The sequence below is a fragment of the Rhamphochromis sp. 'chilingali' genome, assembly GCF_963969265.1.
Source record: "Rhamphochromis sp. 'chilingali' genome assembly, chromosome: 7".
Classification (NCBI taxonomy): Eukaryota; Metazoa; Chordata; class Actinopteri; order Cichliformes; family Cichlidae; genus Rhamphochromis; species Rhamphochromis sp. 'chilingali'.
In genome coordinates, this window is record NC_137934.1 from 40,025,936 (window position 1) to 40,038,630 (window position 12,695).

The 12,695-nt window shown below is 40.1% G+C and overlaps 1 protein-coding gene across 1 annotated transcript in view; it reads right to left on the bottom strand.

Moving 5' to 3' along the window:
- Window positions 1–5,958: 5,958 nt before the first annotated feature.
- The window catches only part of mpped1 (metallophosphoesterase domain containing 1), a 94,623-nt gene continuing 87,886 nt past the window's right edge, over window positions 5,959–12,695 (bottom strand). The window contains exons 6-7 of the mRNA XM_080887558.1: window positions 12,469–12,582; window positions 5,959–9,255 (exon numbers count right to left, since the gene is read on the bottom strand). Of these exons, the coding sequence (XP_080743684.1) occupies window positions 9,137–9,255; window positions 12,469–12,582 (233 nt within the window). The 3' untranslated portion in view covers window positions 5,959–9,136. The remainder of the gene's footprint in view (window positions 9,256–12,468; window positions 12,583–12,695) is intronic.

A 12,695-nucleotide genomic window follows, 5' to 3' on the forward strand; every position in this document is an offset into this window, starting at 1 on the left:
CTCTAATAGGATATTATGGTCGACAGTATCGAACGCTGCACTGAGGTCTAGCAGGACAAGCACAGAGATGAGTCCACTGTCAGAGGCCATAAGAAGATCATTTGTAACCTTCACTAAAGCTGTTTCTGTGCTGTGATGAGCTCTGAAACCTGACTGAAACTCTTCAAATAAACCATTCCTCTGCAGATGATCAGTTAGCTGTTTGACAACTACTCTTTCAAGGATGTTTGATATGAAAGGAAGGTTGGAGATTGGCCTATAATTAGCTAAGACTGCTGGGTCTAGAGATGCTTTTTGAGTAAAGGTTTAACTACAGCTAGCTTGAAGGCCTGTGGTACATAGCTGATCATTAGAGATAGGTTGATCATATTTAAGATCGAAGAATTAATTAATGGCAGGACTCCTTTGAGCAGTTTTGTAGGAATGGGGTCTAAAAGACACGTTGATAGTTTGGAGGAAGTAATTATTGAAGTTAACTCAGAAAGATCAATTGGAGAAAAAGAGTCTAACTTAACATCAATGGTACTAAGAGTAGCTGTAGATCAGTGGTTCTTAACCTTGTTGGAGGTACCGAACCCCACCAGTTTCATATGCGCATTCACTGAACCCCTCTTTAGTGAAAAATAAAATATGATTTTTTTCAAATTCAAGACATAGATATGTTTTTTTATTGGTACACAAAATGAGCCGTGCATGTCACGGTGGAGGCTCTGCTGAACCCCTGAGACCGACTCACCGAACCCCTAGGGTTCGATCGAACCCAGGTTAAGAACCACTGCTGTAGATAATATTACATCTGTGAGATGATTATGAGTCATTTTTTCTCTAATGATTAACATTTTATATGTGAAGAAGTTCATGAAGTCATTACTAGTTAACGTTAAAGGGATGGTTGGCTCAAAAGAGCTCTGACTGTTTGTCAGCCTGGCTACAGTGCTGAAGAGAAACCTGGGGTTGTTCTTATTTTCTTCAATCAGTGATGAATAGTAAGATGTTCTGGCTTTGTGGAGGGCTTTCTTATAAAGCAGCAAACTATTTCTCCAGGCTAAATGATGATCCTCTAAATTTGTGACACGCCATTTCCCCTCCAGCTTACGAGTCATCTGCTTTAGGCTACGTGTTTGAGAATTATACCACGGAGTCAGGTACTTCTGATTAGAGACCTTAGTTTTCACAGGAGCTACAGTATCCAGAGTCGTACGTAGTGAGGAGGTAAAATTATTAACTAGATAATAGAAATTTTCAGTTCAATTCAATTTTATTTACACAGTGCCAAAGCACAACAGTTGCCCAAAGGTGCTTTAGATCCTACAATAATACATACAGAGAAGAACCCAACAATCATATGAACAATTACACCATAGTGAAAGCTGTGTCTGTAAAATTCTCCAGAGAATACAAACGTCTCCAGCTCCAGCTTTTGAAGCTTGTCCCATTCAGATGCTGTGTCATTTCAGTGCGGGGGAGTTCTTCTACCTCTTATTTTGATTCCATCACCACCAGGATCAGCTGCTTTCTTTGGAACTGATTGTCCTGACCTTCAGTCACAGGTGTCCAGGAGCTGCTACTTGCCTCCGGTTGGCTCTGTGTCCTGGTGGGGTAGCATAGAGAGACAAAGGTCAGGTCACTGTTTCGACCTCTTGAGCAAATTTATCCCCCTTGTGTGTCTTAAATGCCTAATCAACCTCGACATACTTTTACTCTACATCTAGATTGCTCAGCTCTTTCAGTTGGTCCTTCAATTAAGTTCTGTCAAGCCGATCTCTTATATGGGCCTGAAAATATTATAATAATAGTTTTGTATTCTTTTTCTCTCAGTATGTCCATGTGGAGATCAAGTTGGTTGGTTAACAGTTGGTTCTGTTAACTAATTTGTGTTCTCATCCACACAGAGTTTGCCTTTTATTTTAAGTCTATATTCAGGATAAATATTCAAGTCAATAAAGTTTAAGAAAAAAGTAAAGTCTAAATTCATGTCAAAAGGTACACCCTCTTTCAAGTCTAAGGGTTTACATATCAGTACAGCATAAAAATCACCTGTTCCTTAGCCCCTTGAAGTACAGATTAACTAAAATCATGAAATATTACACTGTGCTATTAATTACTGAACAAATATTAATGCAGAAACTGCAAAATCTAAATATCCCCATACTACTTCTATGGGAATTACGAGGGAAAGTAACAGCCAGGTGCTCATAATAAAATGCATTAGATAAACTGAACATCAATCAAGTCTGGCCACCTCTAATAAAAGCACACATTTTGGCAGTTTGCTCGTCTGGGGCATTTAGGTGTGTGTGTTAATCTTAATGAGCAAGGAGGAAAGATATTAGCAATTATATTAAGGAAGCAGTTGTTGGTGTCATCAGTCTGAGATTGATAGGCACCAACCCTATAACCCTTTCCAATCTGGGAAAGGCTGTGCGGCCATTTTGAAGTCCATTCTACAGTAAGAAAATGTTTCACAAGTGGAAAACTTTCAAAACAGTTGCTCATCTTCCCAGGAGCTGATGTTCTGGAAATTCATCTCAAGCCCACATAGCAGACAGGTCTGGCCCAGATCTAGTGTCAAGAGTGTAACTGTGGATGAATGTAGTTAGGAAGCACTCAGTTTAGAGAAAGTGTGTGATTGGGTGAATGTGGCATGTTGTATAGAGCACTTTCAGTAATCCGGGACAGTAGAAAAGCGCTATATAAGAATCAGTCCATTCACTGTCTGAACAGAGTTTCGTCATGTTGCTTTTGCACTGTTATGTTCCAACACATGTTGTTCTTACATGGCTTTATTAAGGCACACATTAGGCTGACATTTGGGGCCAGAGCTGAAACTGTTCTGGGCCAGCACAGGGGCAGCAGTGTGTTTGCAACTGGCCTTGTGCTGGCCCATGTGTGGGCCACCTCTGGGCCACCAAAGGGCCGTCATTCTTTGTGGTATGTGGGCCATGTGTAAGCACATTGTGTGGGCCAGATCCGAGCCATGCCAGTTTTGCTATGTGGGAGGTCAGCAAGACTCAGAGAAACAGCGAAAAGAGCAAAAGTCCACAATCCTCGGTTACCATGTTACTGTAAATGTTAAAGCTACAGTACAATTACAAAAAGAGAATGGCTTTTTTTGGAAGGGTTGCCAGGAGAAAGCCACTTCTCAGTTAAAGAACATGGTAGCATGGCTTAAGTTTGTATACATTTCACCCACACTGGATTCTTTTAAGTTGTTCCTTTGCTAAAGGTTATCATTGGGGCTGGATCAGTTGACTCGGAATCCTCCCTTAGTTAGGTTGCAATAGGCTTGGGCTGCTGGAGGCTTCACATAATGCACTGAGCATTTCTGCTCCTCTCACCTTGTGTTTTTACACCACTCTGCATTTAATTATTATTAATCGCTGGTTGTTTTACAATGTGCCTTTTGTCCTGTCTTCCTCCCTTTCACCCACAACAAATGGCCCCGCCTCTCCCTGAGCCTGGTTCTTGTGAGGGTTTCTTCTGGTGAAAAGGGAGTTTTTCCTTCCCACTGTTGCCAAGTGCTTGCTCATTGTCTGATTGATGGGGCTTCCTCTGTATTACTGTAGGGTCTTTGTCTTACAATATCAAGTGCCTTCAGGCAACTGTTGTCGTGATTTGTCGCAATATAAATAAAACTGAAAATCCAATTTATTGGTTTTAGTTGCAGTTGTTGAGTTGCCATGAACTCCTCTGTATACCATTATTGTATACATTATACCAATTATAACATTATTTTTAAAAAGTGTTGACCAAAATTCCAAATGTGCTCATTTTTTTCATTCATTTTACCCTCACTGTTTTGACTGAATAATATTTATCGTGTAAAATCTTCCATAAGACCTTGTGTTCACTAAAACCTTGTTAATCCAGCAACATACAAAATCTTGAAAAATCAGGCCGTATCATATCTTAAAGTCAGTTGATCCAGAATGCTGCAGTGGCAGTACTAGCAGGGACCGGAAAGACAGACCATTATTCTCCATACTAGCTCTTCACTGGCTTCTGGTAAAATCCAGAATCAAATTTTAAATCCTTGTCCTCATATGCATTAAATAGGCAGGTCCGATTGCATCTTAAGGAGCATGCAATATCATATTATCTTGCAGGTAAGGTGCAACACTCTCTCACTACAGGCTGCAGAAAAGTACAAGCCTTACGCCACCAGGCTCATCTCCTGTGGAAACAGCTCTGAGTTTGGATTCAGGAGACAGACACCCTCTCTACTTTTAGATCAGTCTAAAAACTTCTGTTTTGTTTCTTTTTGGTAAAGCTTTTGGTTAGGGTTAGGGAGCCATCCATTAGTTTTGCTGGTATCGGCTATATCGGCTACAATCATTCTACCTTTCATGTGATGTGACTCCTCCTCAGCTCCAACTTATCCTGGTCAGTTGAACATAATCTCTGCCATTGCTGGATTCCACTCTGTTATATCTACTGTGTACTTCAAAAAACTGTTTAGTTCTTTCAGAGGATCTATCCTTACTGAACTGCATATTATTAAATTATGTCTTCTTTATCTCCCAGTTTTCCTGCCCCTCCCCCAACTGTGGCAGATGGCTGCCTCTCCTTGTTAAACGGTAGTTCTTTCTTACCACAGTCACCAAGGATTTGTTCATTTCATTCACAGCATGTCTTTATCCTGTCTTCCTTCTCTCACACCAACCGGTCGCAGCAGATGGCCCCGCCCCTCCCTGAGCCTGGTTCTGTCGGAGGTTTCTTCCTGTTAAAAGGGAGTTTTTCCTTCCCCTTGCAGCTTGCTCATAGGTGGTTTTCTGTATGTAGTATTGTAGACTCTACCTTACAATATAAGGTATATATACAATAATATATACAATATTCTCTCCAATGTAAAGGCTAATATTGTAGGGTCTTTATATTTCAATATAAAGTGCTTTCATCAACTGTTGTGTTACGCTAACTGCATATAAATAAAACTGTACTGAATGCATCATTTCCTATTATTGTCATGCTGTGCAGCTAATTGAGAAAATGACATCAAAACACGAGCTTTTTTTGCCCCTGTATCCTGGCATGAGTTAATCTAGCCCAGACAGCACAGATTTACACTTCCAAATTTGATCTGCCTCTGACACGACAAATAGACCCATTGAGGGAGTTGAACTGAGAAACATAAAAAAATCTCTAAAGATTAATTATAGTGGACTGATTATTTGAGAGGTGTTCCTTGCATCGACTGTCTGTTTGACACTGATTTGTGTTCCAAAGCCAATCAAATAAAGTACCTTTTTAACTGCGGAGATGACGGGAGGTAGCGGGTGCGCCTTTTCATCAGATGGGAAGTGTGAGGTGAGATGGATGACAAGGAGATGGGGAGGACATCTGTCATTCATTCAAAGGAAATCTCAGTGCAGCAGCGCGCAGGGGCACTCACAGAGGACAGAGAAATATAGAGTGCTGAGAATCATTATCTGAGGAAGCTAGGAGAGAATGAGCAGATGGAAATAGGAAAGGGATGATCAGAACTGAGAAAAAGAGCTCAGCATTGTGGCTGGAGAGGCAGAGTGAGAAAAGAGAGGGAGGGTGAGAGAGCCTGAGGAAGAATAGAGCATATGAAAGCTTGTTGTATTAATGGCAAAGTAAAAAGCAGTCCGAGAATAAATTACCCGCTCTCCCTCGGGATTACTAATGTAATTATTTGAAAGAGGGTTCTCGTTAGAGTGTGCAGAGGTGTGGAAGACCTGCGGAACAAAACAGAAGACAGAGATGGAGCAGCAAGGGTTTAGCGACTGGAAATTAACTCGCTGCTCAGAGCTCCATAATTGATAGGAGACAAAGATACCTTTGATTGGAACCAAAGGAAAGAACCGGGACAAGAAAAGTTTCCTCGCTGCTCTTTTCTATTTTTTTTTCTTTGTCTACAACAAGAAACGTACAGCAAAGACAAAAGGGAAGAGTACAGGATGGAAATAAGGAAACGTGATCCACTGGTCACAGATAAGACTTTATTCAATCTGTGAAGAAACCAGAATGCTTAGAAAGAAAGGTACTTTACATGTCTCCAGAAGGTGTTGGTTCTTTTTCTCTTATTGTACAGTTTAAAAAAAGTCCCCAGCAATAATGGCAAAAATACAACACTATATGAACACTTTAATTCCAAAATGCTATACATCCATTCATCCAAACACCTAAGCATCCAGTACTGTTTGAATAAGAAAAATCCAGCAAGTAGAAATGTCAACAAGTTATCCTGCTTTCAAGTCTCAGCTGTCAGTCATTCTGCCCATGCTGGCTTTCCTTGTTTCAAAAGGTAAATATCTCATTTTGGAACAAAACTCTTCATATGCAGATTGTCTGAGTAGCAGAAGTCATTAACTTGTTTAAGCATGCCTCAGAAAATAAATCAAGAAATAGTACAGCACTTTTTTCCATTCTTGGATAAAACAGGAAACATAACACAGCTACTGAAGCAGAAGAGCATCAAAGTGAGAGACATCTAAATGAGGACTGGAGCTGGAGAGTCAGACCAAACAGACAGCTTTGCATGAAGCTTCCAGATGAAAGTTCCTCCCATCTCTTAGTTTTTAATAGTTTGTCTTTGTTCCTTTCTCGGAACGTTTCTTTTCATAGATGCTAATTAAGTTTGCGTTTTAAATGATGAGGCTGCTTCTTATAAAGTCTTGACGACTTTCACACAGGCAAAATGACCTAAACTGCATTTGTACAGAACTTCCTCTGTCTACATTCAAACTGTAATTATGTGCTGCGATTTACAGTATCCCTCGTTTCAGGCTGAAAATCCTCCTCTTGAGATGTTCACAGTCCTGTACTGTCTGAACATTTTGACAAACAACAGTCTCATGTTCTTCTTAGCCAACACAGCCAATTAGTGAAGTAGGAGTAGTTAATTATTTAGCGACAGGTAGAGAGAGACTCAAATATTCCTTCTTGTTCAGCTGTATAGGTTAAGGTGATTCAAAGCAGTGTAAGTACAGGTTTTGTTCAGAGGGCGAGCTCAAAGCAGCACACTATGACATTTTCTAGCATTTAGTGGAAAAAAGACATTATTTATGTTGGCCACAAAAACCAGCTGTTTAAACATTTTCTCTATACTGGGATGATGGACTGCCACTTCTCTATTAAATGAAATGTAAATCCAAGTTGGCATCTGCCTTGGGTAAATTATTTTTTACAAGGAAAACAAACCAAAAAAAAGCAATTTATCATCAACTACACTGGATTTTACTGGTTCTTCTGGTTTTAAATGAACTTTCTTATTAAAAAGTACCCATGTTCCGAACCAAAAAGCTGGGCCCCGGTTAAATGACAACAGGTCCAGCTAGGTCCAGATAAAACAAGTTTTTACAATGTCAAAAAATATGTCAACCAATATATGACATATTTAGTCAATATGCAAGAGCAAATGATGATGGAAGAGCAGTACTAACTAAAGATTAAGAATCTATGAAAGTGATATAATCAGTGTGATAGACAGCATCAAATGGCAAAAGGACGTAGGTTTATCAATTATTTAAAGTTCCTTATTGCCCTGCTGAGATGAATGGAAATGAAAAATAAAAAATTACAATTAAAACGTGGATTTTAGAGAAGGTGCTAAAACTGTGCCAGGTTTGTGTTCTAACATGTAAACGGCCCTCCTACTGTTTTCCGCATTTTTGCGTTCCTTGGTGAGCGGTTCTGACCCCTTTTCCTGTCTTGCCAATTTGGAAGCATTAAGACGTCAGCTGCTGCAACGAACGCTGATGTGTCGAAAGAAGCGAGAGTACAGCGTGAGTAAACTGCAGCCCTGGGGAACATTCATACATAATGTCGGAGATCAAAGTGTGACGTGTTCTTGTTATGCTAAGCACATTCAGACTCTTACTGGGATCAGCCACATTCAGAAATAAAGCAGCGAAAGAAAATTACTGTTTTTTGTAACACAAACTGCTTAGAGACATAAAAGAGTTAATACTCACCGAATGGGGCTGAGCAGCTTCACAAAGAAGAAAATACTATAATAAGCGTTACATTACATTACTAAACAAACCAAATAAAATGTAACAACCACAAATTTCTTGACACATTTTTTTTGAAAAGCATAGCAACACTTGGTAATCTTCAAGAAGAAAAATTCAAGTTTTTTTCTTTACATTGACAAAGAACATTTACATTGATCAGTTAGTTACAGCTTTGCTTCTCTTGAAAAGTTGAAGATCCATATCTTCCATAATTAACATAACATGAGGAAGCATCCTACTCCTCCCAGGTCTGGTGACATGACTGTTCAGATTAGCTTATAGCACCTTTACGTTGCATGTTACCTGGTCTCCTTTGCAAGTCCGTGAGCCAGACGTTCCAGCCAAGGGCTAAAAAGCAACCGAGTCATTCATAGCATGAAGCATGGAGAGGAGGGAAAAGGAGGTGGAGGAGCAACATGGGAACTACGTGGAAGCAGGAATGGGACTCTGCCTTTAGTGGTTAAGAGGCTTACTGAGAGTTTCAAATGAGGCAAAAGGGAATCACGTCAGACATCTAGACCTCTTGTGCCCCCATACACTCACTTTGATTTCTCAAGCACAGACATGCTGGTGAAAAGAAAGAAAAAAAGAACACTCCAGCATGCTCCAGGCCTGAGGATGGGATCAAACAAGGAAGATAAGGGCAGTAGTAAAAGTTCTTAGTGGGAGGAAATTTGTAAAAAGATGGAAACTGATGTTCAAAAGTATGAAAAGCTTGGTGAAAATCCCCCAAACAAATGTCCCGTTAGTGCTGTGTAGCCGTGGTTCAGCTAAAACCGTCCCTTAGACGAGGCATTGGTCTTTTGCATTTCTGAGAGCAGCATCAGATTGTCAGTGCAGTAAAAGAGGATTTGAAGAATCGTCAGTTCGTTTGCATTTTACTGTCCTTCCATTAACCCTTGTCTCTTCTCTTTTAAAGTCCATGCTGAGATGAAGAAATGATGGCATATGACAGAACACAACAGTGTGAGGGAGCGTCCTCCTTCCCTCACTCGGTCAGCTTCACGATCAGATTCTCCGGACGTGTGCTGCACATGATAAACACACATCTGTGCAATATTTACAGGATTTGGTCCTTTCTGCCTGCTGCCTCACCTACCTCTCTTCATTTCTTTCTCCTTACTGATGGTAGGGGTTTGCAGATGAGATTCCTGTAGTCACGTAGTCCTGGGATTGGGCAGGTCAAAGACAATGGGTGGGTTCATGGGAAGGAAGTTCACGGTGCAGGCTGAGGCATTGATGAAAGTCGTTGTGCCATCTGTCATCATGCCATAACCTGAGGAGTTTTAAAAATGTCAGTGTCAATTTGATTTCTATAGGGCATTGGAAAGGTTGGCCAAAAAGAAAATAAATATAAATAAAATAAGACATTCAAAACAAATAGAGGTTACAGTTTATTCCAGAGTCTAAGACCCTGATCCCCTCTTTGGATCGGGCCCTTAGACTCTGGAAGCTGTAGTAAGAGGATCTGCCTATATGATCTCAGTACTATTTTTGGGTTATATAACTCCCTGAAAAGCCTTCAGCTGATCCAAAATGCTGCAGCAAGAGTCCTGACAGGGACTAGAAAGAGAGAGCAGATTTCTCCTGTTTTGGCTTCCTGTTAAATCCAGGATTCAAAATCCTGCTCCTCACATACAAGGTCTTAAATAATCAGGCCCCATCTTATCTTAATGACCTTGTAGTACCATATCACCCTATTAGAGCACTTCGCTCTCGCTCTGCAGGCCTACTTGTTGTTCCTAGAGTATTTAAAAGTAGAATGGGAGGCAGAGCCTTCAGTTTTCAGGCCCCTCTTCTGTGGAACCAGATTCCAGTTTGGATTCAGGAGACGGACACTATCTCTACTTTCAAGATTAGACTTCAGCTGGTTTAAATTTGCTAAAACTGGAGTGATGTGGTTATATCTTCTAATACCTGTTGCCAAGCAAGCAATGGAGAGTGTTAAAGACTAAGCTAGAGAGAACAGCAATAGTCCAAACTACTAATGAAAAAGTTGGCAGATGTTTACAACTGTAGACACTAAAAACTAAGATTTCTAACAGTATGGGAGTAATGATAAGCAAGGGGACCAAGGGTTCCACCAAGGGTGTCAGTTAACTTGTCCAAAGAGTAGTTACAGCTTCCAAATCCAATAGTTTCTGTCTTGCTTTCATTTAGGGTTAGACAATTGTGTTAACCAGTCTTTCATGTAGACAGTTAAACCAAGGGAGCAGGGGGACAGAGACAGTTTCATACGGATGTAAGTTTGGATGTCATCAGCATAACAGTGAATATTATATTAACAGGGATCAAAATGGACCCCAAAGGGGACCCAAATGGACCTCTGTGTGCACCACACAACTCAGAACCTTCAAATCCTTCAGCTGTCCTGATTATTCATATGTAACTTTGGTTTTAGTTATTCATTTGGTTATTAATCAGACCTCCACGTTTAGGCTTTATGACACTGATTAAACTTGTCTACATTTTTCATTCAACCGTGGGGAAAAAGGACAAAAAGAAGAATTTAAATCAGTGACTCAACAGTTACTGGTATAAATATATGCTCCTTTCACTTTTTGTAAAACAGAAAAAAGGGACGATACTAACTATTTTATAAAAAAAAACAACGATGCAGACATTTGGGGTGGAGCAGTTTGACTCCCCAAATGGAAGAGACTTGGAAGCGTTGTAAATATACTCCAGGGAAACAAAAGTCTGAGAGTGCACCACAGGAAGAATCGTAACTGCGGCGGTTCAAGGGACAAATAAGAGATACTGCAGATCTGAACTGAAGAAACAGCTGCAAAACTGGAAGCTAGAAAGGCTCATGTGTTCTGAAAACCTGAGATTCTAGTTTGTGAAAATATATGCAGAGTGTGACACTAACTCCACTACACGTCTGCTTCAAAAGTGCATGCCTTCCAAATGGCAGACATTAAAGTGTTACAGTTTTTCAAGCATAAGTTAACTGCCATCTCTTAAAAAGCACTACATTTTAACGTTGTGCCGTGAACGTGTCATTTTCACCATCTCTTGGAACATTGCTTTGCATTTCTGTGCTGCTCCTTTCACATTTGGAATACATGAATACAAAACACGCTGAGGATCATTTCTGCCTCTCTGTGAGGCCTCACATTAATGAAGAGCACTGCTTTCAACCCATTTCTCCTCTTATAAAATCTGATCTAGTTTCTAATCTGGTTCTCTCTGATGTGGGACTCGTGCTCCAGGGGTTCAGTGCTGACCTGATAACCCTAAATTAAAAGCCACCCTCAACGCTGGGAGTGGGCCTCTTTGGCCCTGCTGGCCTGTATGAAATGCTGATAGAGATGTGGCCGCTCAGCCATTCTATGTTTTTTAAAACAAAAGTGTTTTGTGTTAGTTTAATCATTTAATTAGCATTTTAAGGTTGATGGATTTTCACAGATTTGCACTACCTTTATATGTTAACATGTGATTAGTTGAAATAAAACCCTATGGAACCACTGATACAACAGTTGCACGGCATCATTAGATGCTTAGTAAAAAAAGCCTTGTACTAATTAGCGTACTTCTTTTTCCCTAAACAGAAATTCCTCACATTATATGTGAGTTTGCATGTGTCAGAATTCTGATTTGAGTCACCTCATTTCAGTTTTCTCGATTTAGCACCAAATCACATCAACAGGCACCTCGAAGCACTTTATATCGCAGCTACAGACCTAAACAGCAGTTTTCTGTCTGCTGTGGTTCAGGCTGAATCAACCTTTGTCCAACTTGTAAATGTAATTCATAAATTTACCTTTAAAATTCTGTTTTCAAGTCTAATAATTCAAAGTAAAATTATCAGTGGAAATATATTTAAACATATTTGTGCATAAAATTAAATTCTAAATTGTTGATGTTTGGTTTTCTCTCTATTCTACAATGATAGCAGAGTAATGTTGCAGCCACACAGGTTACGTGATGCAACAAAAAAACTTGTTTAAGCTGTTCCTTAAAGGCTGCTTACTATTATTATTATTAGTTAGCTACCAGAAGCCTACTGAGGGGCAGAACTAAGTGCTTGTAAGCTGTTTGGTCTGTAATTTGTGAACAGCCTGCGCTGGTCTAAAGAATATAACATTCAGAGTCCTCTCAGATCTGATTTTTCATTCAAAGTGATTCATTTTCCATCCATTCGCTTCCGCTTATCCTTTTCAGGGTCGTGGGGGGCGCTGGAGCCTATCCTAGCTGTCACAGGGCGAGAGGCGGGGTCCACCCTGGACAGGTCGCCAGTCTGTCGCAGGGCCAACACAGAGACGGGCAACCATTCACACTCACATTCACTCACAGATTCACACCTATGGGCAATTTAGATTAATCAATTAACCTATCCCCACAAACTTGTGGGTGATTCATTTTATATTTTATATTACCTTTAAATTATTGAATACACATAATTTAAATATCAACGTCCATTTAATTGTAGCGTTCATTACTGCATTAAACATAAAGTATTCGACAGCAGTGTAATTAGTCGTACCTTCATGAATGTGGCCGAAAACATGTAATTTGGGCTGAACTCTCCTCTGGACTGTGTTGAGCAGCTCCATGCACCCAACACGCTGCATCTTCTTGGGAACCCAGTCCAGGAAACCTGCACACAGAGACGTGAATCAGATACGCTGCCATGCTCACAAAGCTTATGAAGGTTTGTGGAAAAAAATCTGCAAAGTAATGCAGTTTTTTTATTTTATTTGGTCAGTTAGT